The 14,363-nt window shown below is 50.3% G+C and overlaps 2 protein-coding genes across 10 annotated transcripts in view; one reads left to right on the top strand and one right to left on the bottom strand.

Annotated features, from left to right (window-relative positions):
• The window catches only part of DAB2IP (DAB2 interacting protein), a 201,740-nt gene extending 194,005 nt beyond the window's left edge, over positions 1 to 7,735 (top strand). For 6 of the 9 annotated variants that reach the window (XM_027650217.1, XM_027650218.1, XM_027650220.1 and 3 more), the window contains 3 exons: positions 575 to 777; positions 1,331 to 1,418; positions 2,483 to 2,775. In XM_027650217.1, the coding sequence (XP_027506018.1) occupies positions 575 to 777; positions 1,331 to 1,418; positions 2,483 to 2,650 (459 nt within the window). In that variant the 3' untranslated portion in view covers positions 2,651 to 2,775. The other 3 variants (XM_027650219.1, XM_027650216.1, XM_027650224.1) reach the window with 2 other exon arrangements.
• A 2,496-nt stretch (positions 7,736 to 10,231) lies between these two features.
• Positions 10,232 to 14,363, bottom strand: part of TTLL11 (tubulin tyrosine ligase like 11) — a gene marked incomplete at its 5' end in the record, with an annotated part of 39,278 nt that continues 35,146 nt past the window's right edge. Inside the window, 2 exons of the mRNA XM_027650288.1 lie at positions 10,232 to 13,834; positions 14,256 to 14,357. Of these exons, the coding sequence (XP_027506089.1) occupies positions 13,590 to 13,834; positions 14,256 to 14,357 (347 nt within the window). The remainder of the gene's footprint in view (positions 13,835 to 14,255; positions 14,358 to 14,363) is intronic.

The following is a 14,363-nucleotide window of genomic DNA, read 5'->3' as shown; positions in this document are numbered from 1 at the left end:
CTGATTGTATAAAGTGCTGGGCCCCAAAAAGCAGGAGTGCTCCATGCCCTGCTCGTGCCCAGCGCGGTGCCATCACCTCGGTGAGGTGATACAGAGCCAGCAGTGTCCCATGTGTCACTGCAGCTCGTGCTGGGCTCCCAGCCTGCCCAAAGCCCCCCACTTTGTGCTGCAGGTGAGGAGCTGCTGCGTGAACCCCAAAGCCCAGCGCTGCGGCTCCTCCTGCCTGCGCGGGCCCCGCGCTGCCGGGGCGGGGAGGCTGCCGGGTGCCTTTGCCGGGTGCCTTTGCCATTCGCTCGCTCTAACCTGCATTTCCCCTGTGAAATGCCAGACTCTGCTAACAGCCCACTCTCTGCACTGCCAGCGACCTGCCCCGGACCCGGGATCACTCCTAGCGCAGCGGAGAAGACGGAAGAGGAGGTGTCGGCGAGCGGGGTTGTCTGACACGGGTTTGCAGCTAGTCTGATACGAGAGAGGGGCGTGAGCGGGTTTGGGGGAACCCCTGGCACGGGCAGAGCCCTACGAGGTAACGTGCCACATGTGTTTTCTCCTCCTGTGTCTGTCCCTGGGTGCTCAGTACCAGCAGGACCTGGTGGTGCTGCAGGACAAGCTCCGCATCTCCAACAAGAAGCTGGAGGAATACGAGACTCGCTTCAAATGCCAGGAGGAGACCACACAGAAGCTGGTGCTGGAGTACCAGGCCAGGCTGGAGGAGAGCGAGGAGCGGCTCCGGAGGCAGCAGGAGGATAAGGAGATCCAGATGAAGGGCATCATCAGCAGGTACAGGGAGATGGGAGTGCTGGGGATGGCAGTAATGATGGGCAGCCTGGCTGGTGTTAGAGCTGATCCCTGCTCAGGAGAATCAGGTTTCCCATATGGGTTTCCCTCTCAGTGTTACCTGGGACAAGGAAAACCACAACATTTTCCTGACTGACAAGGGCAAAACTTCAGGAGGGGAGATCTGGCAGCCCACCCCAGCTCCCAGAGGCTCTGGCAGGCTTGTTCTGTTCATATAGCTGAGGATCTCACCACTATCCCTGACTCTGAGCTCTAATTCCCTTTCTCCTACCCAGTGGGATGTGGTGTTTACATTTGTCTGGGACACCTTTACCTGAGCCAGGGCCACTGAGTGCTTTCACTCAGCCCTTGTGAATGGGTCAGCCTTCCCTGTGCTGTGTCACTTCAGCTTTGGGCTGGTCTTCTAGAGAGAGCTCCAGGGAAGAGTAAGAGCCAGGAAAAGGTTTGGTTTGTGTGTAAGAGGAGGTAGAGTGTGAGACTAATACCTGGCCTTAGCAGAGCCCAGCCAATGGAACATTTTCCTGTCTGTTCCCAGACTGATGTCAGTGGAGGAGGAGTTAAAGAAGGACCATGCTGAAATGCAGGCTGCTGTGGATTCCAAGCAGAAGATCATTGATGCACAGGTGAGTCCCCCATGCCAGGGCTGCAGCAGTTTTCAGCAGCAGTGCCAGCCCAGCATGGTGAGACCATGGGGATGAGTCAACAGGTGCAGGACAGGGCAGTCAGAGTTCAGCAGGACACGAGTCACTGTCACAGCACTCACATCTGTGCAGCTCTTTGCAACCTGGGAGTGTGGCAGGAGACACACAGGGGGTGGGGGTGGCAGTTTGGGCAAGGATCATGGCCACAGGTCGGTCAGTCAGTGAGTGGAAGGATCATATCCCCCCTGGAGCATTGCTTGGTGCTTCATGTCCCAGTAATGATTCCAAGGACCTGGACACGAGGAACACACAGCCTGGCCACAGCCAAGCCAACATGTTTTTTCAGCCTTTGGGCTGTGGCTTGTAGGATTGGGAAGCTCAGTTACTGCTGTCAGCTACAGTGGAAGAGGAGCATCACATGATGGGTGCAAAACACCATGCTTGGAAAAGAGAACCTGGCAATATAATCCATAATCATTTAGTTTGTAACAGAGAGGAGCATCAGTGTCACAAAGAACACGAGTAGCACAATCAGGCTGCAACATGAAGCTCTTGCTTCCATTCTAACAATACTGTGATTGGTGAGAGTTGCCATCAAAGACATCCTGGGAGGCTACAAGTCATTTAAACTATTAATTTACACTAACAAAATCAATTAAACACTGACAGGAATAACTATCTTGGGAGAGCTTGGTTTTAGAAAAGGAATCCTACCATCTTGGCAACAGCTGAGTTAGAACAAACAGTACAATGAATTTCTGTAAAACTGAATAATTAGAGGAACTTTGTAACCTCCATTTTCTTCAAGATCCTAAAATGAATGTAGCTGACGTTGCACAGGAAAAGGACATTTGTGATCCTGCCAAGAGCAGCGGATTTCAAAAAACGCTGCGTAGCACTTAAAACCCCTGCACCTAAGATTGCCAGAGAGAAGTGTTCTGGTCCAAGAGGCCTCTGGGTCACTGTCTGGGGAGAGGCCCTGACATCCCAGGGGGACAGGGCTCGTGCCTTGGCACTGACCGTCCCCTGTGCCCGTTTGCTTGCAGGAGAAACGCATCGCTTCCCTGGACGCTGCCAACGCACGGCTAATGAGTGCCCTTACTCAGCTGAAAGAGAGGTACAGCATGCAGACACGTAATGGGATCTCCCCCACAAACCCAACTAAATTGCAGATTACAGAGAATGGAGAATTCAGAAACAGCAGTAATTGCTGACGCGCGGCGGGCGCTGCCGCGGGAGGAGGCCTGGCCGGAGGGACCCTGAGCCGCGGCGCCAGAGAACGGCTGTGCCCGAGCACCAGCTCCTGACTGCGGACGGCGCCGACCCAGCTGTGGGAGATGCCAATGCCAGCACTTTGAGGGACGGGAATGTCGAGTGTGAGATGAGTGGCATAAGGAAATAACACATATTCGAGAATCGCTGTCACTTGTTGGATTTGAATCAGTGTTTAATGTTTAAACAGAAGTAACCTTTTCCTTCCAAACCGGCCCAAAGGATATGCCTCACCCCTCCCCAGCAAGGAGTAATGTCCTTGTCGTGTCAGTCAGCGAAATAAAGGGAGCTGGGCAGAGCCTGCAGCAGGCGGGGCCCAGTGAGCCCAGCTGAGTGTGCTGCTGGATGTAGCGTCCGAGGGACGGCAGCAAAGCCCAGCCCGCTCCTCCTGTGCCTCCCCCCGGAGCACAGCCCTCCCAGAGTGAACCCCAGCCCAGCGTCCTTCCCGACGTGGCTTTTGTGAGGCCACTGACTTTTACAGCATCCACAGGGCATTTACGCAGCTCATTAGTGTGTCATTAACTCCGCCCATCCAGGGAGCACAGTGCAGATGGAAGGTCAGGGCGTGTGGTGGCCAGAGGGGTGCTGTGTGGGGGACCCCAGTGGCAGGGCAGTGGAGATGGGCAGGACTGGTGCTGCTGGGGCTCCTGGGGTCCGTGGGCAGCCCAGGGGCACGGGGCAAGGCCAAGGCTCTGGCACACGAGTGGAGGGAGGAGCTGGCACCTGGTGAATGGCGACCCGATTCCTGTCAACTGCTTCTGCTCTCTCTCAAATAAAGGGGAAGAGTTGTGTAAGCAATAGCCCCAGGCACTGTCCCACGTGCACTTCCAGCCACAGAATAAAGTGAATGTTGCCTGAGCTTGGTCCCTGAGCTGTGATTGAGGGACAGGGGCTGGATTTGCTGGTGCCCGTTGTGGTAGAGGGGGAGTGAGGGGCTACGTGGAATGGCAGCTTCCTGCTTGACCGAGGGGTCGTTGTGGGGATGGAATGCTCTGTGAGGAGAGTTTTACTATTTCTGGGGAGAAAAACAGACAAAGAAACAAGAAAAAAGCCCTGAAGAACCATGAAGATCGGTAATTGTATTTCTTTTCTTTCACAGTATGCATTAGAAAAAAAAAGATCCCATTTTCTGGAATACTGTCCTCTTTAAATTGGGAATGAGCACTGCATGGAAATTAACCGGCTTGAAGAATGTAAAACATGGTCATAAGGGAGTAACCACCAAGAACAGCAGCCACCACCGAGAGCCCCCTTGTCAGGAGCACTGTGCAGGCCTAAGCCAGGATTAGACTTTCCCAGCGCAGACCCGGCACGGCCACGTTGGCTCAGCGGAGGGGTCACCCCTTCACGGGGGTCGTGCCGCTGAGCTGCCACCACGGTGTGTTTGTTGGTTTGTGCTTCTTGCAGTTAGTCCTCCACGGGTCCCACTCTCAGAGCAGGTCCCTCGTACCGAGAGCCAGAGGGTTCTCTGAGACCCGGATGACAGTGTACAGTGTACAGGACATCTGCCTTTGCTCCCACAAAGGGTCACACACTGCTCAACGCCTGGCCTAGCTCCTCCTGCCATGAGTAAATGTACACAGGGACTAGGATGTTCCCTGAGCTCTGCTTAGGTACCGTCTCCAGCCTCACACTGCCCAGGCTGCCTGAGCAGGACACTTTGCCAGTAAGCTCTGCATTGCCGTGCTGCCCCACAGCCGTAAGGCTCCTTAACAGCATTCTTCCACACGCAAAATTAAAGATGGTGTTTTTTTTTCCTACACGTTTTTACTGGTCCCTGGAAGCCCTGGGCCAAGCCCAGGAGGAGCAGAAGTGGTGCACTGAGGTCTCCACACCCTGCCAGCACCTGCCAAGGGGTGCAGCACACAGCAGACCCCAAACGGAGCTCCTCAGAGCAATGTCATAACTCAGATCTTATGGCAAGTACAGTCACCTTTGAATTTTGGAGACTAGCACAGATGGCTTTGAAGAACCTCACAAAACTGACAAGGTCACAACTGGAGAAAGACCCAGACAGGTTAGGAATATACAGGGTACTGTGAACCGTTGGGTACGTGCACTCACGTCTGCCACTGTCTCAGAGTCAAATACCTGATAAGAACCCTGCAAAAAGACTTATTTTAAATGCTGTTGCTCTGAGATGTGTGTTTAGAGCTGATTGTTTTTGAATTCTAAATATTTGTGTTGCGAGAGACTGGAGTTTTTCAAGACAGAAGTAACATAGAGGAATGGAAACGCTAACAGGGCACGGGGGCAGGCGCCCACCAGCGACGTTTCCATTCATACATGGAGGTAATTTTGGGATGCAGTCAGTGCTCTCTGTAAGAGCTGGTAAAAGAAACACCCACAAACCAGTTGCTTAGTGCTGAAGCTGAGCACAGTCCATCTTAATCTCCTCAACCACAAGCCAAGGCACTGCTTCATCCCCCCTTCCCCCCCAATCTGTCACAAACTCCTGGTTAACCTCAAACTTGCAAATTACTGAACACATTGTTCTGCTGAAAGAGCAGGAACGCTTAAATCCTTCCATAGCCAGTTATTAAAATCTTAAAAGTTCCAGTGCCAACACCTTCTGGAGTTGTTGCTTAGTTTCCCAAGCCAGTATGAAAAGAAATTCAAATCAGGACAAAGTCTCGTTGCAGTAGAGTTTCCCCCCTTCCTCCCAGTTTTTCCCTGTCTCCTTCCCCTGCAGTTGTCAAACAACTGGACCTAACAGTGACCCTCCCCTGAAAAGGTTTGGGGGCAGGTGTTCAGATCCAGGCTCAGTTCAGTTCTGTTCCTTCAGTTCGTGTTTCTGTTATTTATGAGCTGTACATTGATGTGTGTGTGTGTGTGTGTGTGTGGGAGGGTCCTGCCGTGGCCCCGGAGCTGGTCCCTGGCACAGCAATACCAGAGGTGATCCCGAGAGGTGCTGCAGCACCAGAGCCAACAACCACTATCCCAAGGTTTTGTGCTCGGCTCCATTTCCTTCCCGGTTCTTGCGCTTTCTACAGTGAGAGGCTGTTCTAGTGCAAAGTGTAAACAAAGCAAAAACACTCCGATTTTTATCTTAATACAAGTCTTAATATTTTTTTGTAAATGTTCTCAGTGTTTACTGTACCGTATCTATCTCACTAACAGTTGTATATAGTAATTTAACTTCTGGTGCTGCTTATTCGGTCGGGATTTGGCTGTATCTCACTGCTGTGTTGGAAAGGTGGGCTCGAGCTGGCAAATCTGGATCCAGCCCCAGGTCCTGAATCCAACCTCCTCCCGTGGGGATCTGGGGGAAGGGGAAGGGAGAGAAGGCAGGGATCCAGATTTGCATTGGGCCCACCTCAAGGATTCTGTTTTAAGAGTTTTGAGTTGGGGTTTTGTCAAACTGTAGTGAAGGCTCCTGAAAACCGAGCGGGTTTGTGTATAAAGGGGATGGAATGGACTGACCAGAATCCCACGGTCTCTGCAGACTGTAAGTATCTTCCTTTTGGACAGGGATTGTGGCTTCAGTGCCAAAAGATGGGAGGGACCCAAGTCCTTCCCCATGCCAACTAATACTACAGTGTAGTCACCAGCCCCTTTTGCACCAGTTTAAGCAAATCCTGCCGCCATCCAAAGAGTCCGGCGTCGCTCCACATTGTCATTTGAGTCTGGTTGGTTTTGTTTTCTGCTTTTGCAGCTGTAAAGCACTGATTGCACTGTGAGAACACACAGAACCCTCTGGCCTGGGAGCCCCATAGGTTGCTGCAGGGTGCAGGTCACGGGTTCTGCATCTGTGAATACTCCTAAAGGGCAAAGGGACTTGCTGGACCTATGTGAGGTGTCACAGGCTCTCCTAGGAAAGCAATCAGCAAGGAATCAATAATTCCCAAAGTTTAGATAGCTCATAGGATTTCCCCTGTCCCTAATGTCCATTCCCAGATGCAATAGAAAACATACTGAGGTCTGTTCTGTGATGGACAAAGAGGGGATTTTGTCACAGGAGATGGCAGATCCACTGATCTGTTCAGCCAGGACAGCCACGGGCTGTGGGCCAGGATCTGATCTGCCAGGGGCTCGTTTTCCCCAGTGATCCAGGGCAGGGAGAGTGGCCCTGGGGTGACACCTGAGAGCAGCCTGTGAGCAGCTGTGTGTGTCCAGCAGCTGCCCCAGGTCCCTGCCCTGTCCTTCACACACAGCTCTGCCTGGGCAGCACGAAGGGAACAAACCATGATGCTGTCCCTGGGCTCTGTCCTTCCCCCGCAGTGACTGTCGGGGTCACCTCCTCCCAAAGGTTTGTGTTCAAAGCACTCCAGGCCTCCAGCCTGGCCAGGACTGCCACCAGTGTGGCTCAGAGCCGCGGCCTCCCGGCCACAGGAGCTCCCTTCAGTGGCCACAGGAGGGACTGTGCCCATCTCCCGGCAGGTCCTGACGCCCCAGGGCAGTTCAGAGGATGCTCAGCCACAGAAGCCCCTGCCCTGCCCCGACCCTGCCCAGATAAACTGTTGCCTTTGCCTTTCCCGTGAGGAGAATCCCAGCTGGGGGAGTGGGAGTGCAGCAGCTGAGAACATGCAGCTCAGGGGCTTCACAAACCAAAGGCAGTGCTGAGGGCGTTCACATCCAGAAGCAACCACGCTTGGGAAAAGAGTGTCACATTCAAGCATTGAGTTTTACAGATCACCTGAGCTGTGACATTGCTGTAAATGCCATGTGGCTCTGCATCAGCTACCAGTACCCCAGAGTGCAGCCTCCATCCTCACATATTCCTTTATCATACATCACTGTGTCTTAAGATATACCTCTCTCTGTATATCTGCTTAGGCTGATACTTGTTCCTGATAAGCAGTCGCTATGTTTTATATCCTCTTATAAAGAAAAACAAATTTTTTTTGTAAGTATGTTTAAAAAACGAAAAAAAAGCAAAGTGGAAGTGTTTGCTGAATCTCCTTCAGCTCCTTTTAAACTATGTAATAATGTACAGAGAAAGTTGTTGGTGTTCAAAGAAATGATGTGGCTGTGCAATTTATGTACATTTGCAATTAGAAATATTAAAGATTTATTTAGATATTTTACACAAGTGCTCCAGCACCTCTACTCAGTCATTTCCAGCTTTTAGAGCATCCTGGCACATGCCACGTGCACACATGAATGTGTCCTACCTGTCTCCCCAAACAGATCATTGGAATCTGCTCCCCAGTAGCATTTCACTGGCTCCACCACCTTCCCTTCCAGCACCCATCACACGCTTGGGGGGGTCTGACAGCCCCCACCACTGCCCCTCGCTCCTTCCAAACCACCCTTCTGCCTCTCCAGTAAAAGCAGAAAACTTGGAGGAGAGTCATTAAAACCCTGGGCAGCATCAGCATCTCTGCCTCATTAACATCACCGTAATTAGCTCCTCCGGGAGCAGGGGGAGCCAGGCTGGCTGCATGGAAATGTGTCGGGATGTGAGAGCACCTGTGGCTGTTCCTGAGCTCAGCAGCTGGACCCGGGCTGGGCACTGGGGTCTTGAGCCAGACAGGAGAACTCTCTGCTGCTCCTGCCAGGAACAGGCACCTGCCCAAGGGGGGAAGGCAAAAACCCACCCAGGCCACAATCCTCCCTTGGGGCCTTGCTGTCCCCCTGCCATCCCCCTCAACCTTGTTGATGTTGAAGGTTGAGAGAAACAAAACAAAATGTCCCTGGAAACACAGAGCATGTCAGGAAATGCTGCGAGGAGGGATTAGTCAAAACCACCTTGACTTGCTAAAACCTCCTTAGCAGCTGTTCCGGCTTCATTTGAGCAGAGCTGAATCCTCACCCAAAACACCCAGAACATCCCTGGGCAGTTGACAGCTCTTGGCAGCCAGATCCCCTCCCAGGGGCTCCAGCAGACAGGCAAGGCTGGGAGAAGTGAGACTTGGAATGGCAAATCAGCAATCAGAGCAACCACAGGAATAACGGGGCTGGGAGGCTGAGGATCCATGGATGTGTTTGCTTGGGGTTTTTGAATCTGGAAAGTCATTTTAGCCCAAGACTCATCAGCAATAATGATGTTTCAGTAACTGCACCCTTACAGGGTTGGTTCTGAGTTTAGTAAGTGAGAGTCACTGGCCTGTGGGCTGCTCCTGTGCCAGGCAGCACCTTCTGCAGCACACCCAGAGAGCAGCAGCAGAGCCTTTGCCCAGGCAAGGCTGAGGTGGCACAGCCATGGTCCTACTCCATCACCCCAGTGAAGCCAGTCCTAAGCAGCAACTGGCAGCTCACAGATGGCAGAACTGGGCACCTTCAAAAGGGGCAAATGTGAGGGTCCTGCCCACCACACAACCAAGGACAAAGCAACAGCCACAACAGCAGCCACTAACAGCCGAGGAAGCTGAAGCATTAAGCCAATACTTGCCAAGCTGGGCCTTAAGAGCACGGAAGAGCCTTTCTGTTTCAGTGGGAGGGCGGCAGGGAGGTGCAGAGATGATGTTCATACTCAGGGAGGGCATGGACAGAAACAATTTGTTACTGTTCCTCCAATAATAAATAATCTCTGATCTTTGCTGCTGACAGTCCTCTTTCCCTCAGGGCTTCCCAAGCCCTCCACAATCAGCTCCCACTCCACTGCAGTGGGTGAACATCATCCTTGTTTTCACAACAGGAACATGCAGCAAGAGCACAACTTTCCCAGGGCGCCCAGAGAGCTACAAAACCCAAACCAAACCGATTCTCCTCCCCCACCCTCCATGTGCAGCCATCCCAGCACGGCAGCCCCGGCCCCTGAGCAAAGAGCCTCTGGAGCAGGAATTCAAAGGCAGGCAGTAAACAAACCTCCGAAGGCTCGGCCCCAGAGACGGGAGCGCAGCCGCTCCCTGCCAGGGAAGTCAATAATGACAGGCAAGCAGAAAGGAAGGAGCTGGAAGAACAAGAGTCATTAGTGGAAACTTGTTGTTTGTGCTAATTAGATCATTATCTGGAAACTGTTATTGATGTTGCCATTTCAGCTCCTGCTGCTGTTCACAACTTTATTTTATCCGTGTCTATTGACTGCCCACACTCTTCCATGTCCTGCAGGAAGGGCTGGCGGTGCCAGGTGAGAGGAAGAGAGGAAAGGACTTGTACACCTGTAAGATTTCTGCCAGCACAGCTCCTCATCACGTAAATAATATTGATGCAGGCCCTGTACATGATCAGATTTCCCCACTGGTGGTATGAGCCATAATTGAATAACCTCAAACATTTGATTTTTTTGCCACATCTTCAAGGAATGAAGCCTGAATAACAGAGCTCCCAAGTTGACTGACTTTGATTTATTACAGTCACTGTTACTCCTCCTGGAAACCACAGTCCTCCCTCACCCCCTGAGCGAGGTGTGCTGGGGGACCTGGGCTGATGAGAGGACAAACAGGAGGCTTAAGACTCCAAAAGCCCATCTGCAGGTCAGGGTCAGATACACCAGTGAACAAGCAGGAAAAACTGGGAATGTGAGTTATGGATGCAAACTCAGCTCTCTGATTTCTAGTTTGTACTTCCACTGATGAGGTGTAGGAAGAGGGAAAATTGCATCACATCACCATAACACGCTTTTGATTTTGTCCTTTACCACAATTTCGTACCAGTTCTGCACTACACCTGCAGTAAATTCCAGAAGAATCAGAGCACTGTGTCCTCCTGCATCCCTTGCTGTGCAGCCAGGAGCCACTCCCAGTCCCTACCACTTGCTTTGTCTGGGACAGTGGTGAGGAATGGGAATACTGGGAAACCTCAGCAGGTGCGAAGCCACCCTGCCTTCAGCCTCCCCTGCTGTCCCTCCCTGAGCTCTGCTTAACTCACCAACTCACCCTGCTGCACGAACAGAAACCTGCTCGAATAAATCACCTGCAAGTTAAAAGCAGCCATTAGCCATTAGCAAACACCACAGGCCCACGGGCCAGGGTAATTCAATGTGATATGCTTGGGCATGCAAGGTAATAGGTTCCAGCTGAATACCATGTGATACAATCTCTTCAATGCGAGGTTAAATGAGGCTGAGACAGAGACCAGATGGATTTATCTGGGTAGTGCTGATGATTTTTTGTGTGTGTGCTTAAGGTGAAGTGAAGGTAAGTAAGGCAGAAGTAATCGGAGAGCAAAGCAGGAGCTGGGCTGCTGGGGCAGGGATAGCAGGAGGGACCTCATCCTGCTGGAACAAACCCAGCGAGCAGGAGGATGCTCTCAAGGCACTACAGATGGGAACAGCCAGAGAAAAATAAATACTTTATCAATCTCCCCTTACGGAGGAACAACCAGAGGGCAGAGCGGGACAAGTGAAGCGTGGCTGGGCAGATGTAGACACCTCACTGATGAGGTGCCAGCAGGATTCAGGAGCCCAAACACCATCTCTCATCCACCCAGGACCTCTGCAGCAGGAGAAGGAACCAAATTGGTCCTGTGCCCAGGCACAGCAATGCCCTCCCTCCCTGTGAAGAAAGCTTTGGAACCCTCACCAAGGCAGGGACATGAGCAGAGCTGTTGCCTAAAAAAAGCAAGGGCTCAGCACATTTGGGCTACACACAGGACTGCAGGGAAGGGGAGCTGAAATTCTGGACTCACTTGCCTCAAATCTTCATTAGATGTTGCTTTATTCTGATTTTTATCCAAAGAGGAATACCAGACCCAGTGCCTGATAAGGAGAAAGATTTCACTGGTATACAATATCCATATCGTGTATGTCATAAATGAAATAATGAGTGCTGTGATATTCTCTGAAAAGAATATATAGAAAAGTGCTATTAAAACCCCAACCTTTCATTTATTGTGTCTGTAGTTAGAGAGGTACCTCAGGATTAACAGATTATCAGTGCATTAGCATTCATGTTCTGGATAAAGTGTCTCTGGCCATTTACATGGGCACAGACTGGTAACTCAAAGGCTCTATGAAATTGGATGCTAAATAATATCCAGAGGAAATTGAATTAGACAGGAGGGAAGAGAAATGTGACTGCCATTAAGTCTCTAAAGAACATTCCTGGTTTATCCCCTCCCCCCTCTCTGAGAATAATATGGCATTCAATTTTCCAATTATATAAATACATGAACACTGGATTACTAGAGGCAGATAATTGAATATTTTGACTATTCTACAAGGGACCCTTCATATCTGAAGTGGGAGATGAATGGGCTGTGCTGCATCAGCCCGTGGATGCTCGGGCTATAAAAACCTCTACTAGATCCAGAGAGTATAAAGATCTCCAGCACAGAGAGAGATCTTATCAGTGTTCAGTATACAATAGTTAATTTATTCCACTGATATCAGGGTAAGTTATACAATAGCAAAACCTGGATAATTTAGGCCACAGATTGTACTACTTGAAAGGTGCAAGGAAAGGCATTCACGGCCGCAGCATTTCCAATCCGGCTCCTCTGTGACTCCCTTTCCAGGACATCAATCACCAGATGAGAGGAACTGTAAGCTATTTTCCAGTAACACACTGCCAATCGCAAGACAAATGTCAGATGTCACAAAAGGAGAAGTAACCATTTTTCAACTTGTGAATGTCTTCAAATATATTACAATGAAAGTGCGAAAAAAAAAATGACCCTTTCAGCTTCATTTGTTCTGACAGATGCCAGACCTTGGAGTTTGGCATTTTATCTTCATACTGCAATAATCTTTATGAAACTCAAACAAGGCTGAGGGCAGTGGCATTAGTCTACAATTGTCCTCTTATGTACAATACATAACATTTCAAACAGTCTGGCCGTTGAACTAAAAAAGATCATCTACTTCTATTTTACTGGTGTTACAGGAAAAGATAAAGAGAAGGGCCCCCACACCTGAGATTAACACATGCTGGGGATTAGTTATGTGTGGGCTCAGCCTGACTCCTGCATTGCATTGCCATGCTGCTATTGCCACTTGGGAGAAACACATGCTGCTTAAACTGAAACCAGGGAAGAAACTCAGAACACTCCCTGAAGTAAAAACTCACTCAGTGCCACGTGTGCATTTAGTCCATGACATGAAATGGGTGGGCTCCCCCTCACTGACACTGGGCTTCCTGAGAGGACACGTTTCTGGTGCACCAGCACTGGGACATTCCGACCTGGAGCTCAGGGAATGTTCTCCAATCCAAAGCTCAGTGCCCAGCTTAGAGCTCTGCCATTTCTGACAGGATGGAGGACACTAAAACATAAGCAAAGTCATTAACATTAAAGAGGAGAACAAAGGAGGAAAATCAAACTCAGATGTAGCCATACACATAGTAATAAAATATGAGACCACAAAGAGTTTCACTGAACAGCCCTGAAGTTCCCAGTTATTCCTGTCCTTATTATATGTGTCCTGTTATTCCAGCCAGTCTCTGTTGTGCTCAGCCCCCCTAAGAAGCATGGGAAGTTATGGTTCATTTCCTGAAAAATAAGACTCCTCTGTACAATTCCAGTGGTATAGCCCAGCAGTTTTGACACAATATCCTATTAAACAATATAGATCTAATTTTTACAGACTTACACTGTTATTTAAGGGAAAAAAATTAAGTGCAAAGACACACAAAAATTCTACTCTAGATGATACTGCAGGTCCCAACAGGGTAACAAACATGCAAACGGCAGAAAATAAACCTAGAATACAGTTAGTTTAGGCTAAAGTCAGTGACAGGACTGGTTTCACTGGAATTTAAAGTGTACAGCTTTCTGCAGAAGCAGTGCCGAGTCCCTGAAGACAAAACCTCAACTTGATTCACCAAATTTGACTTGAGGAAGTAAATTTTTTTTCTGTGAATAAGTGTGAGCTTATCAGTTCTGTGGAAGCAAAAGGATAAATAGCTTTAGTTTTTCTTTAAAAAACTAACAGTACTTGTCATGGCAAAGACATGTACAAAGAAGTAGAAGCCAAAATAGGATTTCAGTGTTTTTAAGTCTGTCTTTAAAAAATAAGTACATAGACAATGACCAAATCTGTATCGATTCCAGCGTGTACAGTCAAGCCATTGAAAGAAGAGGGGTCAGAGCCTGAAGTCTGACCACAAATGTAATTCCAGGTTTCAGTTTTCCAAAGTCTGGTATTTGAGACTGCAGCTCCTTCCTTGGTTTCTGTGACATGTCCTGTGCTCCCAAAGCAATGTAATTCCTTTGACACGAGTGTGCCTCTCCACCAGTGCAGCCAATCCCACGGTGCTTGTTCTCCTTGTGTTTTGGTTCTCCCCTTCCTGCCTGGTTTCCACGCACTCAGGAGGAAAGCACAGCGTGTCACGGGAGGGGCACCCACAGAGAGCTCAAGAAACAGCCATTGCCAAGGTCACTATTTGAGAATGGCAGCCTGCAGAAGACTTTTCGAAGACCATAAATAAAAACCAGCTGAAATAAACAGCTGTGACTCTCAGATGGAGGAATTCAGTGCCTGTGTCTCCCCCAGCAGTTCAGGGACACAGCTGGGAAGGAACTCCCAGTCCTGTCCTGCCTAATTGCGCTGGGTTCTATAATCTGCCAGTTTGGAGGCCGTGGCCGTGCGGCTCAGGAGGGCTGGAGCAGCTGGGCTGAGGTGCAGCCCCTCGGCCTGGCAGGGCCCCCCAGTGCCCCCCCGGCGCTCTGGGACCCCCCAGCCCCACAGCAGGCGCTTCTCGTCCAGGGCAGCCAAGTGACACTCACAGAACTCGATCAGCGACAGCACCTGCTCGTGCAGAGGGAGGGACTTGTACTTCTTCTGAGCCAGGCAGAAGAAAGCTTCCACAAAGGCCTGCAGACACATTCCTGCAA

The sequence above is a fragment of the Corapipo altera genome, unplaced genomic scaffold, assembly GCF_003945725.1.
Source record: "Corapipo altera isolate COAL_440 unplaced genomic scaffold, ASM394572v1 268, whole genome shotgun sequence".
NCBI classification, from domain to species: domain Eukaryota; kingdom Metazoa; phylum Chordata; class Aves; order Passeriformes; family Pipridae; genus Corapipo; species Corapipo altera.
The sequence above is the reverse complement of the archived record's forward strand: the minus strand, read 5'-3'. Positions and strand labels throughout refer to the sequence as shown.